A 27,248-nucleotide genomic window follows, 5' to 3' on the forward strand; every position below is an offset into this window, starting at 1 on the left:
TTGTTGGGGTCTCGGGGGTTACGGTGAGTTTTTCAAACTCGGGGCACTTCCGGGACCATGCTGGGTGATTGCCGTGGCAGAAAGGGCATTGCGGGTCGGTTTTGGGGCATTTATTGGGTGCATGTGTGTCGGGGCAGGTGGGGCAAATGGGTTTTTTATTGCACTCGGAGGCGGTGTGCCCAAGTGTGAAGCACTTAGGGCACTGGACAGGTGTGGGTGGTGGTGGGTGTGATGGCTCGCATGGGTGGTGGCGGCCGAAAATGTTGAGACCTGAATTTAGGAGGGTGTCGATAGTTTGGGGGTCGCTGGAAATGACGCGAACTAGCGGGGTGGGTTTGTTAGTTTTTTTGGAGACGATCCTCCAGATTTTGTGGATTTTGAGGTCCACAGAGGTGGCGTGGTTAACGATGTCCATCTCTTCGATGCTGATGTCGACATCGCGGACTACTATTGAAAAGTAGGGAGATTTTTTGGGGTTTTGTTGGGGTCTGTTTCTGGGGTTTATGGGGCCGATGGTGACGCTAGCGTCGGAGCATGCCCTTTGAAGTTGAGAATGGAAGTCGGGCGGCAATTCGCTGCGTGTAATGAGGAGGGCGGATTTGTTAAAGTTCGCTTTCAGAACTTCGATGTCGCGGACTAAGAGGTGGGTAGTTAAGAGGGTGTACAGTTGTTTTTGCGGGGCGAATTTTGTAGGAATATTTTTGATTGAGTACTTGAAGTACTCCTGGGTTTCCGATTCTTCGGAGATGTGGGAGACTACGGTGGAGTTAGAGTTTGTGCGTTTCCTAGTTGGGGAGAGGTTGGAGTAGTCGGAGGTGTGGGACTCACGACGGGTGCGGAGGTCGGGGCTTGTGGTAGTTTGTTTGGACTTCGGGTTGCCATGCTTAGTAATTAAATTTGACTCACCGGGTTTCCTTGCTGGTCGTTTCGATGTTGACGGCTGGGAGCTGGAGCTCTGGGTTCGCTGTGATCGGCGCAGACTGGAAGACATCCTTCCTGTTCGATGCGTAGACCGAGAATGAACCCTTTTAAAAACATGTTTCATATGGCAATTTCTTGTAGCGAAATGAGGATTTTGCAAACTAAACTCCGCCCCTCAGCTCATGATGAATAAAACATTCATCACAATTGAGAAGGGGTGGGTGGGCAGGCTTATATTTTGTCCAGTTTTTCTTAATAAACAAAGTCTTCTTTTCCCAACAAGAAACTGAAAACATATTTAATTTTCCTGTTGAAAGAAAACTCTATATGTTAAAAAAAGGAAAACAAAAAGTAAGCCCCACCCACCCGTCTCGATCTCAATTGGAATAAATTTTTCATTCCTAATCAGATCAAAGGGCGGAGCTTTACTGCAAAATCCTCATTTCTCTGCAAGTTATTATCATATGAAATACGTTTTTATATAAATATTTGTCTAAAAAATCCTACCCTTTTAAATACATATTCATTTGGCAATTTCTTCTAGAGAAATGAGGATTTTGCCAACTAAACTCCGCCCTTCAACGCATGCTGAATAAAACATTCATCACATTTGGGAAGAGGTGGGTGGGCGGGGCTTATATTTTGTCCATTTTTTTAATATACTATAGGTAAGCAGAGAAAAATGTTGTGCCTCGGTGGGATTCGAACCCACGTCTCCATGCATTCCGGGCAGGTATGCTGACCACTACACCACAAGACAACTTATCTTTACTCTGCTTACCCATGTGTTATTGTGCCGCTACAATACGAAATCTTCTTTTCCCAACAAGAAACTGAAAACATGTTTAACTTTCCTGTTGTTGAAAAAAAAGTCTATATATTAAAAAAAAAAACAAAAATTAAGCCCCACCCACCCGCCCGGATTTCAATTGTGGTGAATTTTTCATTCCTAATCAGACCGAAAGGCGGAGTTTAATTGCAAAATCCTCATTTCTCCACAAGAAATTATCATATGAAATATGTTTCTACATAAATATTTGTCCAAAAATTCTACGCTTTTAAAAACATGTTTCATCTGGCAATTTCTTGTAACGAAATGAGGATTTAGCAAACTAAACTCCGCCCTTTGGGTCATGATGTATAAAACATTCATCGAAATCGGGAAGGGGTGGGTGGGTGGGGCTTATATTTTGTCCATTTTTTCTTAATATACGAAGTCTTCTTTTCCCAATAAGAAACTGAAAACATGTTTAACTTTCCTGTTGTTGAAAGAAAATTCAATATATTAAAAAAAAAAAAACAAAATTTAAGTACCACCCACCCGCCCCGATCTCAGTTGGTATAAGTTTTTCATTCGTAATCAGACCGAAGGGGGGAGTTTAACTGCAAAATCCTCAATTCTCTAGAAGAAAATATCATGTGAAATATGTTTTTACATAAATATTTGTCTAAAAAATTCTACCCTTTTAAAAACATGTTTCATATGGCAATTTTTTGTAGCGAAATGAGGATTTTGCAAACTAAATTCAGCCCTTCAGGTCATGATGCATAAAACATTCGTCACAATCGGGAAGGGGTGGGTGGGCGGGGCTTATATTTTGTCCATTTTTTCTTAATATACGAAGTCTTCTTTTTTCAACAAAGAACTGAAAACATGTTTAACTTTCCTGTTTCTGAAAGAAAACTATATATATTAAAAAATCAAAAATTAGGCCCCACCCACCCGCTCGGATTCCAATTGTGGTGAATTTTTCATTTCAAATCAGACCAAAGGACGGAGCTTAATTGCAAAATCCTCATTTCTCTACAAGAAATTATCATATAAAATATGTTTTGACATCAATATTTGTCCAAAAATTCTACTCTTTTAAAAACATATTTTATATGGCAATTTCTTGATGCGAGATAAGGGTTTTGCAAACTAAACTCCGCCCTTCAGCTCATGATGAATATAATATTCATCACAACTAGGAATGGGTGGGTGGGCGGGGCTTATATTTTGTCCATTTGTTTTTAATATACGAAGTCTTCTTTTCCCAACAACAAACTGAAAACATGTTTAACTTTCCTGTTGTTGAAAGAAAATTCTATATATTAAAAAAAAAAAACAAAAATTAAGCTCCACCCACCCGCCCGGATTTCAATTGTGGTGAATTTTTCATTTCTAATCAAACCGAAGGGCGGGGTTTAATTGCAAAATCCTCATTTCTCTGAAATTATCAAATGAAATATGTTTTTACATAAAAATATAGAATCGTGAATACACTAAACCGATTTTGGGTTTAAACTACGTAAAATTAAAAAAAATTAATTACAGTTGTTTTCTAGTTGCAAACTTGTTTATAATTTTGTTTGTTAATTATTTTCTTTCTCTAAACACTTTTAATTTCATAATCCATACATTTGCATAATGATGTATGTGGAATTCTCCTGACTCTAAGGAAAGATACCCGAGCTTCAAGTTCACCATTTCAAACTCAAGACCACCCAACAAAAACCCGGAATTACCAAAATGCAGCAGACCTGTTTCTCGACCAGATCTGAATATGCATAACCTTACTTCGCTGGTCAATCGACTCCTGCTCCTGCCACCGCACAATGACAGTCCTCACTTGCATCCTAGCCGCCACCGTAATAATCACCTGCTCTGCCACCATCCGTAACACTCCCCCAACAGTCTAATTTTTTCTCACCTCCGTATGTTCCAGCACCCAATTTCAAACGATGTCAGCGAACAAACCCACAATTCCAAACTTGTTTGCTAGAAGCGGCGCAACACGGAGTCCAGCAACTAACCAAACCGTACCAAGAACTCGATTTACCGAATTTGGAGCCTCTGGAAGTGGCTGCTTTGACCGTGTCTGGTGGTAGTACCGTTTCGGCGGGCCAAAATTTCAGCTCTTGCAGCGTCCATGGTTTGACTGGCATCAAGTTAGACAAATTCCGGTAAGTTTTCGAAAGTTTGGTACTTTTTCTGGAGATAGTTTGCAGACTGGATTTGAAAACAAAGATTTTGGAAGCTAGCGGTACCATCAAGAGAATGAAGTTCTCGTGCCGGTACGAGTTGGACGGGAGAACGTTCGGGGTGCCCGTTCAAAGTCAAGGAAACAGTACCATTGCTTTTGGTAAGTGCGTTTTTGTGATTATTGGTGGTACTGTATGTTTTTGTAGATGCTTTTAAGGCGAATTTCTTCGCCCTTTTTGATGAAGTGTTAAGGGCGGGGAAGACGTACTACCAGACGGCGTATAGCGAAATGACGTCAAGTGTCGACAAGGTTGACTTTCAGTTTGACCATAATTTCGAGGGGGGTAAAGTTTTGGAAAATGTCGTTAAGCGGATTCTGAACGAAAACTGGAGAGAAATTTCCGGGGAAATTCAAGAGGATTATAATGGAGTGATTCGACAAACACTGACGAAAATTATCGACAGAATTTTGAATAAAGTGTCCATTGAAGAACTGTTTGGTTAGACGTGTTTCGTATGAAAAAATAGATCATTAGTTATTAATGTTTAAATCGAGTTTGGCTTATTTTAATTTACAATGTATGTAAATATGACATTTGAAAAACTGGTAGGCCTACATTTTCCAATTCTAATAAATAAAAATCAATACTTGGTTAATATAATTTTTATTAAAAAATATTTTTGTAATTGTACTATTCTCGATCGAAGTACTCTTCCAAAGACTTCTTCAGCCAAATTTTCTCCGAAACACTCGTCATTATTCGTCCCACAATTTCGTTGTACTCAGGTTGCAACTCGTCCGCGATTTCTTTCCAGTTGTCGTTCATCACCAGATTAATATTGTCACCCAACTCCTTATTCCCGTCAAAAAGGTTATCAAAGTGGAAGTACCAGCGGTCTGCCGTCGTCTCCGTTTCCGTACGAAGTTTCTTATAAAAAGTCTCCCCATTTTTCGTAAATTCTTCATAAAACGAGCGATACTTTGCATAGCAATTGGCTACAAAAGCAAAAATAGTACCACCAAAATCAAACAAACTCGGTAGTACTCACCCAAGGTAATGTTGCTGTTACCTTCACCCTTGATAGCCAAAAGAAGTATCTTCCCGTCTAGGTTATAGTGACACTTGAATTCCAACCTCGGGATGACTCCACTCGCCGATAAAACCTTCTTGTCGAAATCCAACCTACAATACAGCGTTATTGGAGTACTTCATTTAAAATGAGCTTACTCAAAGTGGTCAAATTTCATGGTGCTCAGTCCGTGGAGGGTGCAGTTTTCGAAATTTTGGTCCAGGGCGACGGCTCCGCCTTTACCCCGGACTGTCAAAGACGGGATGAAAAGGGGTTCCGGGTTCGGCAAGTCCAAGGACCTGTAAGGTTTGGTGAGTTGTGCGGTTCCAGTCTGGGCGGCATCGAACAAACATTGTGTTGATTTTAATCTCGAGTATTACTCAATAAATATACTTTTTTAAATACAAGAAAAAGTATTATTTTATTTCGAACGTCAAATCACAATCAATTGTCTTTTTACAAAACTACAGAGCCCACTACATATACTCCCCCTCCCCTAAAAAAAAAATTTATGTCTTGAACGAAACTGCCTTGGTAATCGGAAATGCTTCATCTCCTAATTTCTCCACATATGCTGGTTTAACCCTATCAATTGAAACGGTGTATTCTTTATCACGTTTCTCTATGGTAAACGTTTTTTCGTTTCGATGTAGTACTCTATATGGTCCTTCGTAGGGGCTTTGGAAGCCTGTCTTGACGCTGTCCACTCTCAAGAAAACAAAATTACAGGAATTAATATCTTTAGGCATATGAATGTTATGCTGCTTACTAGTGCGAGTATTAGTTGGAATCAAATTGGACATGATTTTTCGTAATTTCAACAAATACTCATGAGAACTATGTGGCTCTAAAGATTCTGATTTCACAAAAATTTCTCCAGGAATACGCAAAGGTTGACCATATACAAGTTCTGCCGGAGTACATTTTAGGTCCTCTTTTATTATTGTGCGTAGCCCAAGAAGAACTAAAGGTAATTCTTCATACCAATTTTCTGTATTTAGTCGCGCTTTTAAAGAAGCTTTTAATTGTCGGTGGAAACGTTCTAAAATTCCATTGGCTTGAGGATGATATGGTGTAGTGTGAATTTTAGAAAAACCTAACAGTTTTGCAAGATCTTTTAAGAGATTTGATTCAAATTGTCTCCCTTGGTCAGTTGTTAATTTTACTGGTACTCCGAAACGTGATATGTATTCTCTGACAAATGTTTTTGCTACTGTGAGGGCTGTAATATCCTTGAGAGGATATGCCTCTGGCCATCGTGTAAAGCGGTCTATAATAGTAAGAATGTACGTGTATCCATTTGAAGGTGGTAGTGGACCTACGATATCTATATGAACGTGTTCAAATCTTTCATTTGGAGTTAAGAATTCGGAGAATTTTGATTTAGTGTGCCTATAAACTTTTGATTTTTGACATGGGACGCAACAACGTGCCCACTGTGCAATTTCTGTTCTCATTTTGGGCCAAAAATATTTTGAAGCAATTAATTTCTTAGACGCTTTTATACCAGGATGAGATAAATTATGCAGGGCATTAAATATTTGTTTCCTATACTCTGCAGGTATATAAGGCCTATTATTATTATTCGATGACGTCTCGCACCAAATTATTTTGTCTGATTGGGAAACTTGAATTGGTGTTAATTTGCATTTACTATTTAATCGTGGATTATTAAGCATGTTTCGTAATTCAGGATCTTCATTTTGAGCTTGAATTAATACTTCTATGTCAACATATTCATTGGGTTTTGATATTTCGTCCATTTCAATACGTGATAAAGCGTCGGCTACAACATTACATTTGCCCTTGATGTGTTTAATGTCTGAAGTAAATTGAGCAATAAAATCTAATTGTCTTGCTTGTCTGGGACTTTTTTCTGCTTTTGAGGTTAATGCGTTAAGAAGTGGTTTGTGATCTGTGAAAACTGTGAAATCTCTAGCCTCTAAAAAATATATAAAATGTTTAATAGGTAAATAAATTGCTAAAAGTTCTCTGTCAAAAGTTGAGTATCTTATTTCTGTTGGTGAAAGCTTTTTAGAAAAAAAAGCTAGGGGTTCCCAATGTCCTCTGTTCAACTGCTGCAGCGCTGAAGCTACAGTAGTATTTGATGCATCGACTGTTAGACTTATTTTTGAATCTTCCTTATGATGTGCTAAGAGTGATATACCTTTTAAGTTTTCTTTGATTAATATAAAAGCATTATTGCAGCTGTTTGGCCATGAAAAATGTCTAATTTTATTTTTCGTTAGCCAATTCAAATGTGTGTACAATGGGTTCAGTGATTCTGCTAAATTGGGAATAAATCGATGGTAAAAATTCACCATCCCGATGAAACGTTGGAGCTGTTTCATAGATTTTGGCGAAGGGTATTCTGAAATTGCTCTAACTTTTTCTTCGGCAGGAAAAATTCCCTTTTCGTTTATGATATGACCTAAAAAGGTAAGTGAAGGCACTCCAAAAATGCATTTAGATGGTTTTATATTGATGTTATAGTCTGAAAGGCGTTGAAATAAAATTTTTAAGTGTTCTAAATGTTCTCTTTTGTTTTTACTGGCAACTAAGATGTCATCGATATATACAAACACAAAATCTAACCCTCTTACTACTTCGTCCATAAATCTTTGAAATGTTTGCCCTGCGTTTCTTAATCCGAAAGGCATTTTGGTGAACTCAAACAAACCAAACGGTGTCGTTATGGCTGTTAAATGAATATCTTCCTGGGCCACTGGCACTTGATGGTACACTCTAACTAAATCAATTTTTGAAAATATAGTCTTCCCATGGAGATGGTTGTTAAAATTTTGTATGTGTGGTATCGGGTAACGGTCTGGTACTGTTATAGCATTCAATCTACGATAATCCCCACATGGTCTCCAGTCGTCGCAATCTTTCTTTGGAACCATGTGAAGTGGTGAACTAACGTTTGAAGATGATGGTCGACATATTCCTAGTTGTAGCATGTGTTCGAATTCATTTTTAGCGATAGTGTGTCTTTTGGCATCTAATCTTCTCGGTTTAGAAAATGGTGGCTTACCATTTATTACTATATGATGCTTTACATTGTGTTTTAATGGCTCATTGTAATCAGGTTGTCGACTTAAATTTGCAAATTGTCGAAAAAGGTGTGTGTATTCGGTTTCAATTTGAAAAATTCGTGGACTAGGTGTGTTCGCTTTGATTGTTATTCCACTAATACAAAGGTTTGTTGAGGTGTCGATTAATTGTTTCTTTTGGATGTCTACTAAAAGTCCAAATTGTTGAAGAAAGTCTGCACCGACTATTGGTCTGTTAACTGCCGCAATTATAAAAGGAAATGTGAATTTCCTTCTTAAACCAAAATCAATGTTTAAGACTTTTGTGCCGTATGTATTTATCCTAGTTCCATTTGCAGCTGCTAAGTCAAAATTAGACTCTTTCTTGTATATACCAAAAATCGAATTTGGAATAACTGACAATTCAGCACCAGTATCGATAAGAAAATTTAGATGATTAATTTTATCATTGAGAAATAAACGGCTTGAATTTTGAAATACCTTGCGATTCGCCGTTGAAATCGCAGGCTTGACTAGTTTAAAGAATTACCTTGTAAATTCTGGAATTCGCATGGTTTGATACATTTTTGAGCATATTTACCAAATGTAAAATGATACCAGCAGAACTTGCCGTTTTCCTTGAATTGACTGCGGGTTGAGTTTCGACGAGGACTTTTACTACGTTCTCGTTTGTACTGTCTGTCATTAATGTCATCCTTACGTATGTTTGTCCTGGTGAACTTTTTTTCTAATGCATCTATTTTACTTTCCAAACGAGCCAAATAATTCTCTGCCGAACTTAAATTTGAGCTATAAACGTCTGAAACAGTTGAAATATAACTTGTATGTGTCACGTTCCAAATTTTTTTTTTTTTTTTTTTTTTTTTTTTATTAATTACGTCCCCCAACAGGCACTGAGGCCCAATTACAGGGGAACGGGACATACACGTTACACCCAGAGCCATGGCGGGAATCGAACCCACGACCCAAGGTGTAGCGGGCAAGCATGATGCAATTGCGCATAATTCTGTAATGTCTTGTTTTCCTGAAGCAAGTAGGGCTACATTTATGTTTATAGGCAATTTTCTCATCCATAAGTTCTGTAAAAGCTCCTTTCCAACCATAGCAGAGTTTCCCGCGAGAATTTCTAAATGTCTATAGAATTCAGATGGTTTCCTGTCACCTAATTCGTTGTTGTTGCTTAAGATTTGAGTGAGGCGTTTTTCTTCACTGTCAACGGTTCTTTCTAGCAAGGATTTCTTTAAAGTTTCGTACTTATTTTCAGTTGGTGGTTTTTGCAGAATGTCCACTACTAATATGACGATATCTTGAGGCAGTGCTGTGATAACATGTTCGTATCTTGAAGCATCGCTGGTTATTCTTTTCAGATTGAATTGTGCTTCTGCTTGGAAAAACCATGCCGCTGGAGAACAAGTCCAAAATTGCGGCAATTTTATTTGTGTTGCTGCTTCGACGAATGCTGTTTTGTTTTCAGTCGGATTCGTTTCAGAGGTATCATTGTTTGGATTCATTTTCTACGTCGGGGTCACCAATTGTTGATTTTAATCTCGAGTATTACTCAATAAATATACTTTTTTAAATACAAGAAAAAGTATTATTTTATTTCGAACGTCAAATCACAATCAATTGTCTTTTTACAAAACTACAGAGCCCACTACAATTGCTTGAAATTGGGGTCTTTGCGGAAACACCTTTTGAAATTTGGAGCTGAAATGTGGAGTTAGTTTTGCGAGAAATGGGGGAGTCTTTGGATGATTTACGTATGGTGGAGGTTGACAGTGTTGCCAGAAGGGCGAAGAGAATGAAGCGTTTCATGGTATCACTGTAAAGGTTTGAGCAAAATGACTAGAGTTTTTCTAGTCGAGGTCCAATTTATACCATCTAGTATGATAAACAAGTTCCGATGGACCTGGTGGAGGTCATCTACAAAACGTGTGGAAATTTTTGGCTTGATTTTACAATTCTGAAGGTTTTAAGTTTTTTTTATAGATATATAAGAAATGTGTTTTTTTCAGCTGATATACCACGGCATAATCTAGCGTAGACAAGAGCCTCATTTTTAAACAAACAAAAAAAGTACATTAATTTTAACTGGAAATAGAACTAATCCAAAGCAATTAAATTTGTAAATAACATTTTGTCGTAAACCCTTTCGCGATTGAGTTAAAATTAGTCAAAGATAATGGAGATCTACCTTGAAATCGCCAAAAACTTTGACTCTTTGTAATAAATAATTTCATTGTTTCGAATTGTTTCAGCAGCACGTATCACTCGTTCCCGAAAATTTCAAGAATATCAAAACTCTTTATGCTTGCACTGCATTTCTCTGGGCTCCTCTTCACACAACGAAAGTGAAAACACCGCAAAGGGAAGTCGAAAAGGAACTAACTGTTTGGAAGCTGATAAAACGTTATCGCTAGCCAACTCGCCAAAAAATTTAATAAAAACAAACACTTTCCACCTGATTCATCGAAAGTGAAATTCACGGTCACCAATTGAAGAAATGGATGGCCGGCTCTTAAATAAGGGAGGGGGGGGGGGGGTAAAACTGTGACAAAAAAAATGCCAAATAGAAAAATGTTTTCTGTTGACGAGTTCTGTTCGTGGTTAAATTTAATGTACTTTTTTCTGTAACACCTTGTATAAATTTAGGTCTATTTTAACTGACTAATAATAAAACTTCTTTTTAATACTAATGTCAGGTTAGATACTAATGTCAGGTCAGAATAAGATCAGGACAAAAAAGAACGAAAAGGACGAAGAAGGACTAACAAGGACGAAAGAGGACGAAAAAGGACGAATAAGGACGAAAAAGGATGAAAAAGGACGAAAAAGGACGAAAAGGATAATGAGGACGAAAAAGGACGAGAAGGACGAAGGACGAAAAAGGACGTGAAAGGACGAAAAAGGATAATAACTACGAAAACTACTTTTCTTTTGGATGGGGTCTATCCTTGTCGAGGATATGACCACTCGTTATTATTATTAAGATTTAATTTTTTATCATTACATAAAAGACGAATTATTATCGCCATTAAATTTTTGTTTTTTTTAGTTAGAAATCAAGTAGACTGCCCTGAATTGCTTCATTATTTAAATTTTCTTGTACCAAGAATTAGTGCACGCCATAATCATGTATTTTATTGTACTGCTGACAGAACTAACGTTTTAAGAAGATCTCCAGTTAGTATTATGTGTAGTTATTTCAATCAAATTTCACACTTATGCGATATAAATTTCGACTCTATTAACAAAATTGTTAGTTGTGTTAAGCAATCATTATATGGGTAGAATTTTCTTTTCTTTTTAGTTTTACTTTTTAGTTTTTCCTGTAATTGGGTGTAACCCCGTTGGAAAAAATAAAATAAAAATAAAAATAAAATAAAATAAAAAAGGACGAAAAAGTACGAAAAAGGATAATAAAGACGAAAAGGAGGACAAAGGACGAAAAAAGATGAAAAGGACGAAAAAGGATAATAAGAACAAAAAAGGACGAAAAAAGACGAAGGAGGACGAAAAATGATGATAAAGGACGAAAAAGGATAATAAGGACGAAAAAGGACGAGAAGGACAAAAGAGGACAAAAAAGGACGCAAAAGGACGAAAAGGACGAAAAAGGACGGGAAGGACGAAGAAGGATAAAAAGGACGAAAAAGGACGAAAAGGACGAAATAGGACAAGTAAGGACGAAAAAGGATAATACGGACGAAAGAGGACGAAAAAGGACCAAAAACGACGAGAAAGATGAAGAAGGACGAAAAAAAACGAAGAAGGACGAAAAAGGACGAAAAGGACGAAAAAGGACGAAAAAGGACGAGAAGGACGAATAAGGACGAAATAGATAATACGGACGAAAGAGGACGAAAAGGGACGGAACAGGACGGAGAGGACGAAAAAAGACGACAAAGGACGGACAAGGATGAAAAGGACAATAAAGGACGAAAAAGGACGAAAAAGACGAAACAGGACTACAAAGGACGAAAAAGGTTAATAGGGTCGAAAGAGGACGAAAAAGGACGAAAAATGATAATAAGGACGAAAAAGAACGAGAAGGACGACAAAGGACGAAAAAGGAGGACAAAAGACTAAAAAGGACGAAAAAAGATAATACGGTGGAAAAAGGACGAAAAAAGACGAGAAGGATGAAAATGGATGAAAAAGGATAATACGGACGAAAAAGAACGAAGAAGGATGAGAAGGACGAAAAATGACGAAACTGGACGAAAAAAGATAATAGGGACGAAAAAGGACGAAAAGGATAATACGGACGAGAAAGGACGAAAAAGGACGAGAAGGACGAAAAAGGACGAAAATGGACGAAAAAGACGAAACAGGACAAAAAAGGACGAATAAGGATAATAAAGACGAAAAAAGACGAAAAAGGATAAAAAGGTCGAAAAAAGGGCGAAACAGGACGAATAAGGACGAAAAGGGATGAAGAGGACGAAAAAGGACGAGAAAGAACGAAAAAGGACGATAAAAGACGAAATAGGACGACAAAGGACGACAAGGACGAAGAAGGACGAAAAAGGACGTAAAAGACGAAACAGGACGAAAAAGGACGAAAAAAGATAATAAGGACGAAAAAGGACGAGAAGGGCGAAAGGGACGAAAAAGGAGGACAAAGGACAAAAAAGAAGGACAAAGGACGAAAAAGAACGAAAAAGAACAAAAAGAGACGAAAATGACGAAAAAAACGAAAAAGAATAAGGACTAAAAAGGATGAAACCGACGAAAAAGGACAATAAAGGACCAAAAAGGATAATAAGGACGAAAAAGGATAATAACGACGAAAAAGGACGAAAAAGCACGAAGAGGACGAAAAAGGACGAAGAAAAATAAAAGGACGAAAAGGACGAAACAGGAAGAAAAAGGACGAAAAGGACGAAAATAACGAACAAGGACGAAAAAAGACGAAAAGAAGGACGAAAAAGACGAAAAGGACAAGAGAGGACGAAAAAGGACGAAAGGGACGAAGAGGATGAAATTTTTTAATGTGTTACCCGAAGAGTTTCGTAATATTAATATTTAAAAAAAAAAGCTCAAAACTTTTCTTACTATGAAATGTTTTTATAGTTTTGAGGATTATCTTCGGTGTAGAAATTTTAATAGTTTATTGGTTTAGTTAATGTGTTTGACTTGCGTATTTGACTTATGTAAAACTGTATTTGTAGTTTTTAACACCAATAAAGTATTGATTGATTGATTGATTGAAATGGACGAAAAGGACGAAAATGACGAAAAGAACGAAAAAGGATAATAAGGACTAAAACGGACGAAAAGGACGAAAAAGGACAAAAAAGGACGAAACAGGACGAAAAGGACGAAAAAGAATAATGAGGACGAAAAAGTAAGTAAAGGACGAAACAGGACGAAAATGAACGAGAAAGGACCAAAAGGACGAAAATGTCGATAAAGGATAAAAAGGACAAAAAACTACAAAGAGGACGAAAAGGACGAATAACGACGAAAAAGGACGAAAAGGACGAAATAGTACGACAAGGACGAAAAAGGACGAAGAAGAATAAAAGGACGAAAAGGACGAAACAGGACGAGAAAGGGCGAACAAGGACGAAAAGGACGAAAAAGGACGAAAAAGGACGAGAAGGACGAAAAAGGATAATAAAGGCGACAAAGGACGAAAAGGACGAAAATTGCGAAAAAGGACGAAAAAGGACGAAAAAGAACGAAAAAGGACAAAAAAGACGAAGAAGGATGAAAGGACGAAAAAGGACGAAAAAGAACGAAGAAAAATAAAAGGGCGAGAAGTACGAAACAGGACGAAAATAACAAAAAAGGACGATAGAGGGTAATAAAGACGAGAAGGAGAAAAAGGACGAAGAAGAATACAAGGACGAAAAGAAAGAAATGGACGAAAAGAACGAAACAGGGCGACAACAACAAAAAAGGACGATAGGGGATAATAAGGACGAAAAGAAGAAAACAGAATGAAAGGACGAAAAAGGACGAAGAAGTACGAAAAGGACGAAAAAGGACAAAGAAGAATAAACGGACGAAAAGCGCGAAACAGGACGAAAATAACAAAAAAAGACGATAGAGGGTAATAAGGACGAGAAGGAGAAAAAGGACGAAAAGTACGAAAAAGAACGAAAGAGGCCGAAAAAAGACGAAGAAGGACGAAAAGGACGAAAAGGACGAAAAGGACAAGAGAGGACGAAAAAAGACGAAAAGGACGAAAAAAGACGAAAAGGACGAAAAAGGACGAAAAAGAACGAAGAAAAATAAAAGAACGAAAAGCACGAAACAGGACGAAAATAACAAATAAGGACGATAGAGGATAATAAGGACGAGAAGGAGAAAAAGGACGAGAAAGGAGGAATAAGACGAAAAGGACGAAAAGGACGAAAAAGGACGAATAAGAATACAAGGACGAAAAGGACGAAATGGACGAAAAGGACGAAACAGGAGGACAACAACAAAAGAGGACGATAGGGGATGATAAGGACGAAAAGAAGAAAACAGGATGAAAGGACGAAGAATTACGAAAAGCACGAAAAAAGACGATGAAGGACGAAAAGGACGAAATGGGCGAAAAGGACGAAAACGGACGAAGAAGAATACAAGGACGAAAAGGACGAAGTGGACGAAAAGGACGAAACAGGAGGACAACAACAAAAGAGGACGATAGGGGATGATAAGGACGAAAAGAAGAATACAGGATGAAAGGACGAAAAAGGACGAAGAAGTACGAAAAGGACGCAAAAGTACAAAGAAGAATAAAAGGACGAAAAGGACAAAAAAGAACGAATGAAGACGAAAAAAGACGATGAAGAACGAAAAGGACGAAAAGGACGAAAAAGGATGAAAAGACAAAAAAGGACAAAGAACGAAAAGAACGAAAATGACGAAAAAGGACAAAAAAAGGACGAAAAAGAATGAAAGGACGAATATGACGAAAAGAACGAAAAAGGATAATAAGGACTAAAACGGACGAAAAGTACGAAAAAGGACAAAAAAGGACGAAAAGGACGAAAAAGAATAATGAGGACGAAAAAGTACGAAAAGGACGAAAAAGGACGAAGAAGAATAAAAGGACGAAAAGGACGAAACAGGACGAAAAAGGACGAGAAATGACGAAAAGGATGAAAATGTCGATAAAGGATAAAAAGGACAAAAAACTACATAGAGGACGAAAAGGACGAAAAAATACGAAAAGGACGAAAAAGTACGAAGAAGAATAAAAGGACGAAAAGGACGAAACAGGACGAAAAAGGCCGAAAAAGGCCGAAAAGGACGAAAAAGGACGAAAAAGGACGAGAAAGACGAAAAAGGATAATAAGGACGAAAAAGGACGAAAGGGGAGGAAAAGGACAGAAAAGGATGATAAGGACGAAAGAGGACGAAAAAGACGAAAAAGGCGAAAAAGGACGAAAAAGGACTAAAAAGATGAAAAGGACAAGAGAGGACGAAAAAAGACGAACAGGGACGAAAAGGACGAAGAGGACGAAAAAGGACGAAACAGGACAAAAAGGAGGAAAAAGGATGAAAGGACGGAAAAGGACGAAGAAGAGTAAAAGGACCAAAAAGGATAAAAGGACAAAAAAGGACTAAGAGGAAGAAAAGGACAAAAGGGACGAAAAGGACGAAAAAGGACGAAGAAGAATACAAGTGCGAAAAGGACAAAAAGGACGAAACAGGACAGAAAAGGACGAAAAAGGACGAAAAACGATGAAAAGGAGGAAAGAGGACGAAAAGGAGGAAACAGGATAATAAAGAGAAAAAAGGACAAAAAGGACGAATAAGAATACAAGGGCGAAAAGGACAAAAAGGAAGAAACAGGATAAAAAAGGACGAAAAAGGACGAAAAAGGACGAAGAAGGATGAAAAGGACGAAAGGGACGAAAAAACCCAAAAAGGACGAAAAGGACGAAAAGGACGAAAAAGGACAATATGGACGAAAAAGGACGAAAGAGGAGGAAAAGGACGGAAAAGGATAATAAGGACGAAAGTGGACGAAAAAGGCGAAAAAGGCGAAATAGGACGAAAAAAAAAACGAAAAGAACGAAAAAGGACGAAACAGGACAAAAAGGACGAAAAAGGATGAAAGAACGAAAAAGGATGAAAGGACGAAAAAGGAAGGAAAAGTACGACAAGGACGAAAAAGGACGAAGAAGAATAAAAGGACCAAAAGGACGAAAAGGACGAAAGGGGACGAAAAAGCACGAAAAAGGACGAACAGGATGAAAAGGACGAAACAGGAGGAGAACAAAAAAGAACGATAGAGGATAATAAGGACGAAAAGGACGAAAAAGGACGAAAAGGACGAAAGGGACGAAAAGGACGAAAAAGGACAAAAAGGACGAAAAGGACGACTATAACGAAAAAAACAAAAAAGGACGAAAAGGAGGAAAGAGGATAATAAAGAGAAAAAAGGACAGAAAGGACGAGAAAGGACGAAGAAGAATACAAGGACGAAAAGGACAAAAAGGACGAAACAGGACAAAAAAGGACGAAAAAGGTCAATAAGGACGAAAAAGATCAATAAGGACGAAAAAGGACGAAAAAGAACGAAAAGGACGAAGAAGGACAAAAAGGACGAAGAGAACGAAAAGGACGAAAAGGACGAAAAAGGATAAAATGGACAAAAAACGACAAAGAGAACGAAAAGGACGAAACGGACGAAAAAGGACGAAAAGAGACGAACAAGGACAAAAAGGACGAAAAAGAACGAAAAATGATAATAAGGACGAAAAAGGACGAGAAGGAGGAAAAAGGATAATAAGGACTAAAAAGGACGAGAAGGACGAAAAAAGGACGAAGAAGAATAAAAGGATGAACAGGACGAAACAGGACGAAACAGGATGAAAAAGACGAAAAAGGAAAAAAACGAAACAGGACGAAAAAGGACGATAGAGCATACTAAGGACGAAAAGGATGGAACGGTCGAACAGGACAAAAAAGGACGAAAAAGGACGAAAAGGACGAAAAAGCCGACAAGAGCGAAAAGGACGGAAAAGGACGAAAATGACGAAAAGGACGAAAAAGAATAAAGACGAAAAAGGAATATAAGGACGAAAAGGACGAAAATGATGAAAAAGGAGGAATATGACGAAAAGGACGAAAAGGAAACAAAGGACGAAAGGACGAAAAGGACAAAAAAGACGAAACAGGACAAAAAGGACAAAGGACTAAAAGCACGAAGGACGAAAAGCACGAAGGTCGAAAAGAACGAGGTACAAAAAAACTGAAAATATTAATTACAGATATTAATTTTGAAATAATGGCAATAAATGACTGCACTGCTACAATTAAACAAATCTTTATTAAACAACCTTTTCACACTCTTGCTTTCTACTTAATCAAACAATTCTTCCAAAGAAACCTTCATCCAAACTTTCTCCATCATACCCGTCAACACTTTTTCCACGATTTCATTGTACACAGGATTCAGCTCGTCCAAAACTTGTTTCCAGTTGTCGTTAATTACTGAATTAACATTGTCACCCAACTCCTTATTGCCACCAAAAAGGTTATCAAAATAAAAATGAGCATGCTCTGCATCCGAGTACATTTCCACGCTAGCCGTCGTATAATAAGTCTTATCATTTCTCACCACTTCGTCGTAAAAAGAACGATGCTTTGAACGGAAATTCGCTACAAGGAAATCAAAGCCAAATGAACACATATATTAAAGTACTCACTTAACGTAATGGTGCTGTTGCCTTCACCTTTGACAGGTAAGAGCAGCACCTTACCCTCCAGCTGGTACTGACATTTCAGTACCATTTTTGGGACAATTCCATCCGCGGAAAGCGTCTTCTTTTCAAAATCTAGGCTACAATAGCGTACAAATGCGGTGCTTTGTTTTAAAGTCTACATACTCAAAGTGTTGAAGTTTCATTGAGGTCAGTCCATGGAGGGTGCAATTTTTGAAATTTTGTTCCACGGCAACGGCTCCCCCTCCATCGCGTATTGTTAAAGAGGGGACGTAAAGAGGTTCCAAGTTGGGTAAATCCAAAGACTTGTAAGGTTTCGTGAGTTGTGTGATGCCAAACTGGGCAGCTTCAAAATAGCATTTTTTGAATTCTGGATCCTTGCGAAGGCATCTTTTGAAATTTGGCGCTGAAACAAAGAAGTTTTTGTGAGGAAAGTAGAAACTTAAATTTGGGGGATTTACGTATCGAACACTTTGTTAATGTAGTTAAAAGAGCCAGAAAGAGAATGTATAGTCTCATTGTAGCACTTTGTGAACGGTTTGAGTAAAACGACTAAACCTTTTTAAGTAGAATTTTGACTTATATCCATTTTTAGCACGTTAAACAAGTTCTGCAGGATAAATGTGTGCAAATTAATTGATTTTAAAGCATTTTTGGTTTTATTGGACGCTTTCATTTTTTTTTTTTTAAGAATTGTGAAGGTTTTATGTTAAGTATATTGAAAATATAAACTAACAAAGAAAATAACATCCCGATTTAACCGGAAAAATTGCAGCCTAATCAAGACAGTGTCACGTTTTTTGCAAATAATTATTAATATCCAAATAGAACCTTCAGAATAAAACAAAACTTAACAAGACACAAAAACTTGCACACGTTTTTATTATCATTTGCGAATTCACTGAAACTCGTTTTAAATTCGTGCTAAATCGGTATAAATAGAACCTCGTCGAGGACGATATCAGTAGTTTTCTTCAAACTGTTAACTAAGTTCTACAATGAAACACTTTATTCTCTTGGTTCTTTCAATTACACTGACAACGTGTTCGATACGTAAATCCCCCAAACTGAATTTTCCATTTCCCGTGAAAAACTGTGTGTTTCAGCGCCAGATTTCAGAAAATGCCTCCGCAAAGACCCGAATTTCAAGAAATGCTATTTCGAAGCGGCGCAGTCTGGCGTCAGACTACTCACCAAACCTTACAAGTCTCTAGATTTACCTAACATTGAACCCCTTTACGTCCCTTCTTTAAGTATACGTGATAAAGGGGGTGCCGTAGCCGTGGACCAGAATTTCAAAAACTGCACCCTCCACGGTCTAACTACGATAAAATTTACCCACTTTGAGTACGCAGATTTTGAAATTAAGTACCCCAGTAACACGCTGTTGTAGGTTAGATTTGGAAAAAAAGACGTTAGTTGCGGGTGGTAAAATCCCCAAATTGGTGTTCAAATGTGATTACCAAGTGGACGGTAAACTGCTTCTTTTGCCGATAAAAGGAGAAGGCAATGGTACGGTTACGTTCTGTGAGTAGTTCCAGGTTGCGTTCCTTCGGATCTACATATTTTTTTTTGTAGCAAATTTTTATTCAAACTATAGTTCGGTTTATGACGAAGTTGTGAGAAATAATAAGACTTATTATACGACAGCTAGCACGAAAATGCACTCGGATGTAGAACATGCGCACTTTCAGATAGATAATCTTTTTGACGGGAATAAAGAATTGGGTGACAATCTTAATATGGTGATTAACGACAACTGGAGAGAAGTTGCGGACGATCTGAAGCCTGAGTACAACGAAGTCGTGAGACAAATATTGACGGGGATGATGGAGAAGGTTTGGGGGAAGATCTCTTTGGAAGAATTTTTCGATTAAGTTTTTTCGTTTTAATGTGAAGCGTTTGTAAGTGAGATAATGTGTTCTGGAAGACAAAATATGTAAATATAATAGATACGGTATTAACAGTTTTTTATTAAAGATTAAATAAGTGCCGCTAATCGAAAAATTGAAAAATCAAAAACCTAAAAATTGAATAATTTTTGGGAAGTTTCGAATTTTCTGTTCCTCAGTTCTTTGATTTTTCGACTTTTCAGGTTTTTGAATTTTCAATTTTCCGATTTTTTAAGTTTGCGATTTTACGACTTTGCTTTTTTGCCTTTCCAACTTCTCAATTTTCCAATTTTTAAATTCCTCAATTTTTGGATATTTCTTTCAGTTTTGAGATTTTTCAATATTTCGATTTTTCGACTTTGTGATTTTTAAATTGATGGATTCTTTATTATTTCTCCATTTCTTACTTTTTGGATTTTAAAATAATTGTTAAACTTTAGATTTTTCGAATGTTTTATACTTCGATTTCTCAATTTTTCAACTTTTCGATGTTTTACTATTTCGGTTTTTAAAATTCTTGGTTTTTCGATATCTCGAGTTTCCAGTTTTTCTATATTTCAATTTTTCAATTTTTAGAATTTTTTAATTTTCGATTTTCCAGTTTTTCTTTTTTAAAATTTCGATTATTCAGTTTTTTGATTTCTCAGTTTATCGAATTCAGATGTTTCGTTGTTTTGATTGTTCAATTTCTCGATTCTTCAATTTTTCAATTTTTCACGTTTCTAAATTTTCAGTTTTCTGATTTATAAAGTATGTTTTTTTTATTTTTCCATTCCTCGACTTCCTAAAGTTTCGATTTTTCACTTCTTCAATCCTTCTATTTTTCGATTTTTTAAGCTTACGATTTTTCGACTTCGCTTTTTAGTTTTTCGATTTCCGAATTTTCCAAATTTTTAATTTCTCAATTTTTTGGAGATTTCTTTCAGTTTTGAGATTTTTCAATATTTTGATTTTTCGACTTTGTGATTTTTAAATTGATACATTCTTTATTATTTCTCCATTTCTTACTTTTTGGATTTTAAAATAATTGTTAAACTTTAGATTTTTCGAATGTTTTATACTTCGATTTCTCAATTTTTCAACTTTTCGATGTTTTACTATTTCGGTTTTTAAAATTCTTGGTTTTTCGATATCTCGAGTTTCCAGTTTTTCTATATTTCAATTTTTCAATTTTTAGAATTTTTTAATTTTCGATTTTCCAGTTTTTCTTTTTTAAAATTTCGATTATTCAGTTTTTTGATTTCTCAGTTTATCGAATTCAGATGTTTCGTTGTTTTGATTGTTCAATTTCTCGATTCTTCAATTTTTCAATTTTTCACGTTTCTAAATTTTCAGTTTTCTGATTTATAAAGTATGTTTTTTTTATTTTTCCATTCCTCGACTTCCTAAAGTTTCGATTTTTCACTTCTTCAATCCTTCTATTTTTCGATTTTTTAAGCTTACGATTTTTCGACTTCGCTTTTTAGTTTTTCGATTTCCGAATTTTCCAAATTTTTAATTTCTCAATTTTTTGGAGATTTCTTTCAGTTTTGAGATTTTTCAATATTTTGATTTTTCAACTTTGTGATTTTTAAATTGATGCATTCTTTATTATTTCTCCATTTCTTACTTTTTGGATTTTAAAATAATTGTTAAACTTTAGATTTTTCGAATGTTTTATACTTCGATTTCTCAATTTTTCAACTTTTCAATGTTTTACTATTTCGGTTTTTAAAATTCTTGGTTTTTCGATATCTCGAGTTTTCAGTTTTTCTATATTTCAATTTTTCAATTTTTAGAATTTTTTAATTTTCGATTTTCCAGTTTTTCTTTTTTAAAATTTCGATTATTCAATTTTTTGATTTCTCAATTTATCGAATTCAGATGTTTCGTTGTTTTGATTGTTCAATTTCTCGATTTATCAATTTTTCAATTTTTCACGTTTCTAAATTTTCAGTTTTCTGATTTATAAAGTATGTTTTTTATTTTTCCTTTCCTCGACTTCCTAAAGTTTCGATTTTTCACTTCTTCAATCCTTCTATTTTTCGATTTTTTAAGTTGACGATTTTTCGACTTTGCTTTTTTAGTTTTTTGATTTCCCTATTTTCCAAATTTTTAATTTCTCAATTTTTTAGATAGTTCTTTCAGTTATGAGATTTTTCAATGTTTCGATTTTTCGACTTTGTGATTTTTGGATTGATGGATTTTTTTTTATTTCTCGATTTTTTACTTTTTGGATTTTCAATTTATTGTTAAACCTTAGATTTTTCGATTTTTCGAATGTTTTATATTTCGATTTCTCAATTTTTCAACTTCTCGATGTTTTACTATTTCAGTTTTTAAAATTCTAGGTTTTTCGATATCTCGAGTTTTCAAATCTTCTATATTTCAATTCTTCAATTTTTCGAATTTTTTAATTTTCGATTTTCCAGTTTTTCTTTTTAAAATTTTTCGGTTATTCAATTTTTTGATTTCTCAATTTATCGAATTCTGATGTTTCGTTGTTCTGATTGTTCAATTTCCCGATTCTTCAATTTTTCAAATTTTCACTTTTCAAAATTTTCAGTTTTCTGATTTTTAAAGTGATTTTTTATTTTTCTATTTCTAGACTTCCTGAAGTTCCGATTTTTCACTTCTTCAATTCTTCAATTTCTCGATTTTTTGGATATTTCTTTCAGTTACGAGATTTTTCAATATTTCGATTTTTCAACTTTGCGATTTTTGGATTGATGGATTTTTTATTTCTCCATTTTTTACTTTTTGAATTTTCAACTTGTTGTTAAACTTTAAATTTTTTATTTTTTCGACTGTGTTAAACTTCGATTTCTCAAGTTTTCAATAATAATTCAATTTTGGCCTTTTTCAATTTTTTTATTCTTCAAATTTTCTATATCTCGTTTATTTTAATTTTCGATTTCTCAATTTTCCGATGTTTCAATGATACGATTTCTCAATTTTTGTCCTCTTCAATTTTACGGTTTATAAACATTTCGATTTTTCAATTTTTAAAATTTTCACGTTTCTAAATTTTCCGATATCTAAAGTATTTTTTTTATTTTTCCATTTCTCGACTTCCTAAAGTTTCGATTTTTCACTTCCTCAATTCTTCAATTTTTCGATTTTTAATCTTGCGATTTTTCGACTTTGCTTTTTTGGTTTATCGATTTCTCAATTTTCGAAATTTATTGGATATTTCTTTCAGTTGTGAGATTTTTCAATATTTCGATTTTGCAACTTTGTGATTTTTGGATTGATCGATTTTTTATTTCTCGATTTTTTAATTTGGATTTTCAACTTATTGTTAAACTTTAAATTTTTCAATTTTTTTTTAGAATTTATTAATTTTCTATTTTCCAGATTTTCCTTTTTAAAATTTTTCGATTATCCAATTTTTTGATTTCTCAATTTATCGAATTCAGATGTTTCGTTGTTTTGATTGTTCAATTCCTGAATTTATCAATTTTTCAATTTTTAACTTTCCTTTTCGGCTTCCGACTCCCCAATTTCTCGATCCTCTGATTTTTCGATTTCTCGATATCATCAATTTTCCAATTTTTGTCAATTTTCGAGTTTCCATTTGTCGATTCGTTGATTTTTCGGTTTTCCCATTTTTAAATTTTAAATTTTCGAATTTTTTTTTTTTTTGATTTTTTGATGTTTAGATTTCTCCATTTTTCAATTTTACGATATTTTAGCTTTTCAATGTTTTAAATTTTAGATTATTCGATTTTTCAGTTCTTCAAAATTTTTTAATTTCGTGTTTCGATTTCTTGATTCGCTAACTTTTCAATTTTTCGATTTTTAAATTTTAGATTTTCGAATTTTTATTTTTTCTATTTTACGATATTTTAGCTTTTCAATGTTTCAAGTTTTACATTTTTCGATTTTTCAGCTCTTCAAAATTTTTTAATTTTTCAAATTTTAACTTTTCTTTTCGGCTTCCGTCTCCCCAATTTCTCGATTCTATGATTTTTCGATTTCTCGATGTCTCAGCATTTGAATTTTTCGATGTTTCGATTTTTGGATTTCTCGTTTTTTCGTTTTTTATTTTTGGGTTTTTCAATTTCTCGATTTTCCAATTTTTCAATGTTCCGATTTTTAGTAATCCGATTTTTCAATTTTTCGATTTTTTAAATTGAACTGTGTTTTTCAATTCTTCATATATTTTAATTGTTCAATGTTTATCAATTTTAAATTTTTCAATTTCTCGATTTTTTACTTATCAGTTCTTCAGTATTTCTATTTTTCAATTTTTCGAATTTTGACTTTGCTAAATTTTTATTTTTCGGATTTCTCAATTATTCTATTTCTGATTTTCCCACTTCTCAAAGTTTCGATTTTTCAGTTCTTCAATTCTTCGATTTTTCGACTTCGCTTTATTGGATTTTCGATTTCTCAATTTTCCAATTTTTTAATTCCTCAATTTTTGGATATTTCTTTCAGTTTTGAGATTTTTCAATATTTCGATTCTTCGACTTTTCGATGTTTCGACTTCTGGATTTTTCGATTTTTATATTTGGATTTTCCGTTTTTCGTTGCTTAAACTTTAGATTTTTCAATTTTTCGATTGTTTTATATTTCAATTTCTCAATTTTTCAACTTTTCCACGTTTACGTTTTTCAATTTTAAAGTTTCTAGATTTTTAGATTTCTGGAGTTTCCAGTTTTAATTTTTTAATTTTCCGAATTTTTAAATTTTTTGAAATCTCGATTTATCGAGATTCCGATTTTTCGATATTTTGATTGTTCAATCTCTCGATTTATCAATTTTTCGATTTTTCGACTTCCGACTTTTCGACTCTTCGATTTTTCGGCCTTTTTATTTTTCGATTTCTCAGTTTTTGAATTTTACGATGTGTTGGTTTTTCGATTTTTTGCTTTTCGGTTTCTCGAATGTTCGACGATTCGATTCTTGAATTGTCATATTTTTCAATTTTGCAATTTTTTTTAATTTTCGATTCATTGATTTTTCAGTTTTTCGATTTTTAAATTTTAGTACTTCGATTTTCAGTTCTTCAATATTTTTTAATTCTTCAAATTTCGACGTTTCTAAATTTTCAGTTTTCGATTTTCTCAATTTTCCCATTTCTCCACTACCCAAAGTTTCGAATTTTCAGTTCTTCAGTTCTTCAATTTTTAAGTTTGTGATTTTTCGACTTTGATTTTTTTTGACTTTTCAGTTTCTCAATTTTTTAATTTCCTAATTTTTGGATATTTCGTTCAATTTTTGATTTTTCAGTTTTTCGATTCTTCAATTTTTCGTCCATTTTTCAATTTTTCGATATTTTGAGTTTTGGGGTTTTTTAGTATTTCGAGTTTTCGAGTTCTGGATTTTTCGGTTTCTCGACATTTTACTTTTTGGATTTTCAATTTTCCGTTTTTTAAACTATAGATTTTTCAATTTTTTAACTGTTTTATGCTTCTATTTCTCATTTTTTCAACTTTTCGATATTTTAACTTGTCAATTTTTAAAATATTAAGTTTTCGATTTCTCGAGTTTTGAGTTCTTCTATATTTCAATTTTCCAATTTTCGAAATTTTTAAATTTCCGATTTTCCTTTTTTTAATTTTGCGATTTTGCCATTTATTGTTAAACTTTAGATTTTTCAATTTTTCGACTGTTTTATATTTCGATTTCTCAATTTTTCAACTTTTCGAAGTTTTACTACTTCAGTTTTTAAAATTCTAGATTTTTCGATATCTCAAGTTCTCAGTTCTTCTATATTTCAATTTTTCAGTTTTTCGAATTTTTTAATTTTTGATTTTCCAGTTTTTCTTTTTTAAAATTTTTCTATTATTCAATTTTTTGATTTCTCAATTTATCAATTTTTAAATTTTCTTTTCGGCTTCCGCCTCGTCAATTTCTCGATCTTTTGATTTTTCGATTTCTCGATGTCTCAGTTTTTGAATTTTTTGATGTTTCGATTTTTGGATTTCCCGGCTTTTCGATTTTTTACTTTTGGGCTTTTCAATTTCTTAATTTTCCAATTTTTCAATTTATTAAATTAAATTGGATTTCTCGATTCTTCAAATTTGCGATATTTTAATTGTTCAATCTTTTAAATTTTAGATTTTTCGATTTCTCGATTTTTTGACTTTTCAGTTTTTCAGTATTTCTATTTTTCGATTTTTCAAATTTTGATTTTCCCACTTCTCAAAGTATAGATTTTTCAGTTCTTCAATTCTTCGATTTTTCGACTTCCTTTATTTTCGCTTTCGATTTCTCAATTTTCCAATTTTTTAATTCCCCAATTTTTGGATATTTCTTTCAGTTTTGAGATTTTTCAATATTTCGATTCTTCGACTTTTCGATGTTTCGACTTCTGGATTTTCCAAATTTTTATTTTTGGATTTTCAGTTTTTCGTTTTTTAAACTTTAAGTTTAGTTTTTAGATATTTGAGTTTTGGGATTTTTTAGTAGGTATTTCGAATTTTCGAGTTTTGGATTTTTCTATTTCTCGACATTTTACTTTTTAATTTTCCAATTTTTCAATGTTAAATTGAACTGTATTTCTCGATTCTTCAAATATTTTAATCGTTCAATGTTTTAAATTGTAAAAACAACGATGGTTATTGTTCTAAATCCAACTCTGAATCGGCTGAAATACTAGCAGAATTTTTTGCCAGTACATATACCAGTGAAGACTCTCAAAATCTACCTAGTTCTCCCCCGACATCATCGTATCTTGATACTATAGAAATAAATGAAGCTATAGTTTATTGTGAGCTATTGAACCTTTCTGAACATAGTGCCCCTGGTCCTGATAATATCTGTGGTTCTTTCTTAAAAAAATATGCTCTGCAATTAGCCAAGCCTCTTGCTCACATAATGTCCCAGTCTTTACTTTCAACTTCTTTACCGTCCGACTGGTTAAAATCTTCTGTCACACCCATTTTTAAAAAAGGTGACAAAACTGACCGTAAAAACTATCGTCCTATAAGTTTGACTGCAGTTTGCTGTAAATTAATGGAACGAATTTTGTGTAAAAGAATAATTCATTTTGCTATTCATGAAGGTATAGTACCTGACGAACAACATGGCTTTCTCCCTGGTCGTTCCACTGAGACATGCCTTCTATACTGTTTAGATAAATGGACCAAAGCTATTGACCGTGGTGATTCCGTTGATATTGTTTATATAGATTTTCAAAAGGCATTCGACAAAGTTCCTCATCGAAGGCTAATACACAAACTGAGAGAGTTAGGTATTAAGGGTAATCTCTTGAAGTGGATATCCGCTTTCCTATCTGAACGTGTCTTTTACGTCAGAGTTGGTGATTCATTATCCAATAATTATGCTGTAAAATCCGGAGTTCCTCAGGGATCCGTCCTAGGGCCTGTTTTATTTGTTCTTTATATATCTGATTTAAGTCGTCTTCTAAAATCAGATCATGCCTTTTATGCGGATGATCTTAAAATTTTTAACTATCCCAATAGCAGTTATAATATCCTAATCGAAGACCTAAATACTGTGCTACAATGGTGCGATCTGTGGCTAATTCCTATTAACAAAGAAAAGTGCGTCATTCTTCATCTGGGTGCAAAAAATCCATGTTTAAACTATCGTATTGGCAACGATCTCATCAAAGCGGTTGATAAGTATGTAGATCTTGGTATCACGATTCAAAGCGACCTCAAATGGTCGCACCACTCTTTAAAAACTGCTAAAAAAACAAACATTACGATGTATC

At 34.5% G+C, this 27,248-nt stretch overlaps 5 protein-coding genes across 5 annotated transcripts; 3 read left to right on the forward strand and 2 right to left on the reverse strand.

Moving 5' to 3' along the window:
• Positions 1-3,455: 3,455 nt before the first annotated feature.
• LOC135140075 (uncharacterized) lies at positions 3,456-4,521 on the forward strand. Its single transcript, XM_064070474.1, has 4 exons — positions 3,456-3,580; positions 3,630-3,867; positions 3,913-4,046; positions 4,093-4,521. Exons 1-4 carry the CDS (start codon positions 3,520-3,522, stop codon positions 4,389-4,391), a joined length of 732 nt encoding a protein of 243 aa, XP_063926544.1. The 5' UTR covers positions 3,456-3,519; the 3' UTR covers positions 4,392-4,521.
• Positions 4,522-4,530: 9 nt separating this feature from the next.
• LOC135140076 (protein takeout-like) lies at positions 4,531-5,343 on the reverse strand. Its single transcript, XM_064070475.1, has 3 exons — positions 5,116-5,343; positions 4,937-5,070; positions 4,531-4,883 (listed from the first exon to the last, which is right to left on the reverse strand). Exons 1-3 carry the CDS (start codon positions 5,133-5,135, stop codon positions 4,579-4,581), a joined length of 459 nt encoding a protein of 152 aa, XP_063926545.1. The 5' UTR covers positions 5,136-5,343; the 3' UTR covers positions 4,531-4,578.
• Positions 5,344-11,754: 6,411 nt separating this feature from the next.
• On the forward strand, positions 11,755-14,694 carry LOC135139907 (uncharacterized). Its single transcript, XM_064070272.1, has 2 exons — positions 11,755-11,996; positions 14,541-14,694. Exons 1-2 carry the CDS (start codon positions 11,755-11,757, stop codon positions 14,692-14,694), a joined length of 396 nt encoding a protein of 131 aa, XP_063926342.1.
• Positions 14,695-17,274: 2,580 nt separating this feature from the next.
• Positions 17,275-18,259, reverse strand: LOC135140131 (protein takeout-like). Its single transcript, XM_064070544.1, has 4 exons — positions 18,149-18,259; positions 17,853-18,093; positions 17,673-17,806; positions 17,275-17,625 (listed from the first exon to the last, which is right to left on the reverse strand). The coding sequence occupies exons 1-4, from the start codon at positions 18,204-18,206 to the stop codon at positions 17,327-17,329; spliced, it is 732 nt and encodes a 243-aa protein (XP_063926614.1). The 5' UTR covers positions 18,207-18,259; the 3' UTR covers positions 17,275-17,326.
• A 381-nt stretch (positions 18,260-18,640) lies between these two features.
• LOC135140122 (circadian clock-controlled protein daywake-like) lies at positions 18,641-19,651 on the forward strand. The gene is made up of 4 exons (XM_064070536.1): positions 18,641-18,740; positions 18,794-19,034; positions 19,081-19,214; positions 19,266-19,651. Exons 1-4 carry the CDS (start codon positions 18,686-18,688, stop codon positions 19,562-19,564), a joined length of 729 nt encoding a protein of 242 aa, XP_063926606.1. The 5' UTR covers positions 18,641-18,685; the 3' UTR covers positions 19,565-19,651.
• The last annotated feature ends 7,597 nt before the right edge of the window (positions 19,652-27,248 follow it).

This window comes from Zophobas morio, unplaced genomic scaffold (genome assembly GCF_036711695.1).
Source record: "Zophobas morio isolate AGI-343-1 ecotype UQ-CSIRO unplaced genomic scaffold, CSIRO_AGI_Zmor_V1 ptg000038l, whole genome shotgun sequence".
Taxonomy (NCBI): domain Eukaryota; kingdom Metazoa; phylum Arthropoda; class Insecta; order Coleoptera; family Tenebrionidae; genus Zophobas; species Zophobas morio.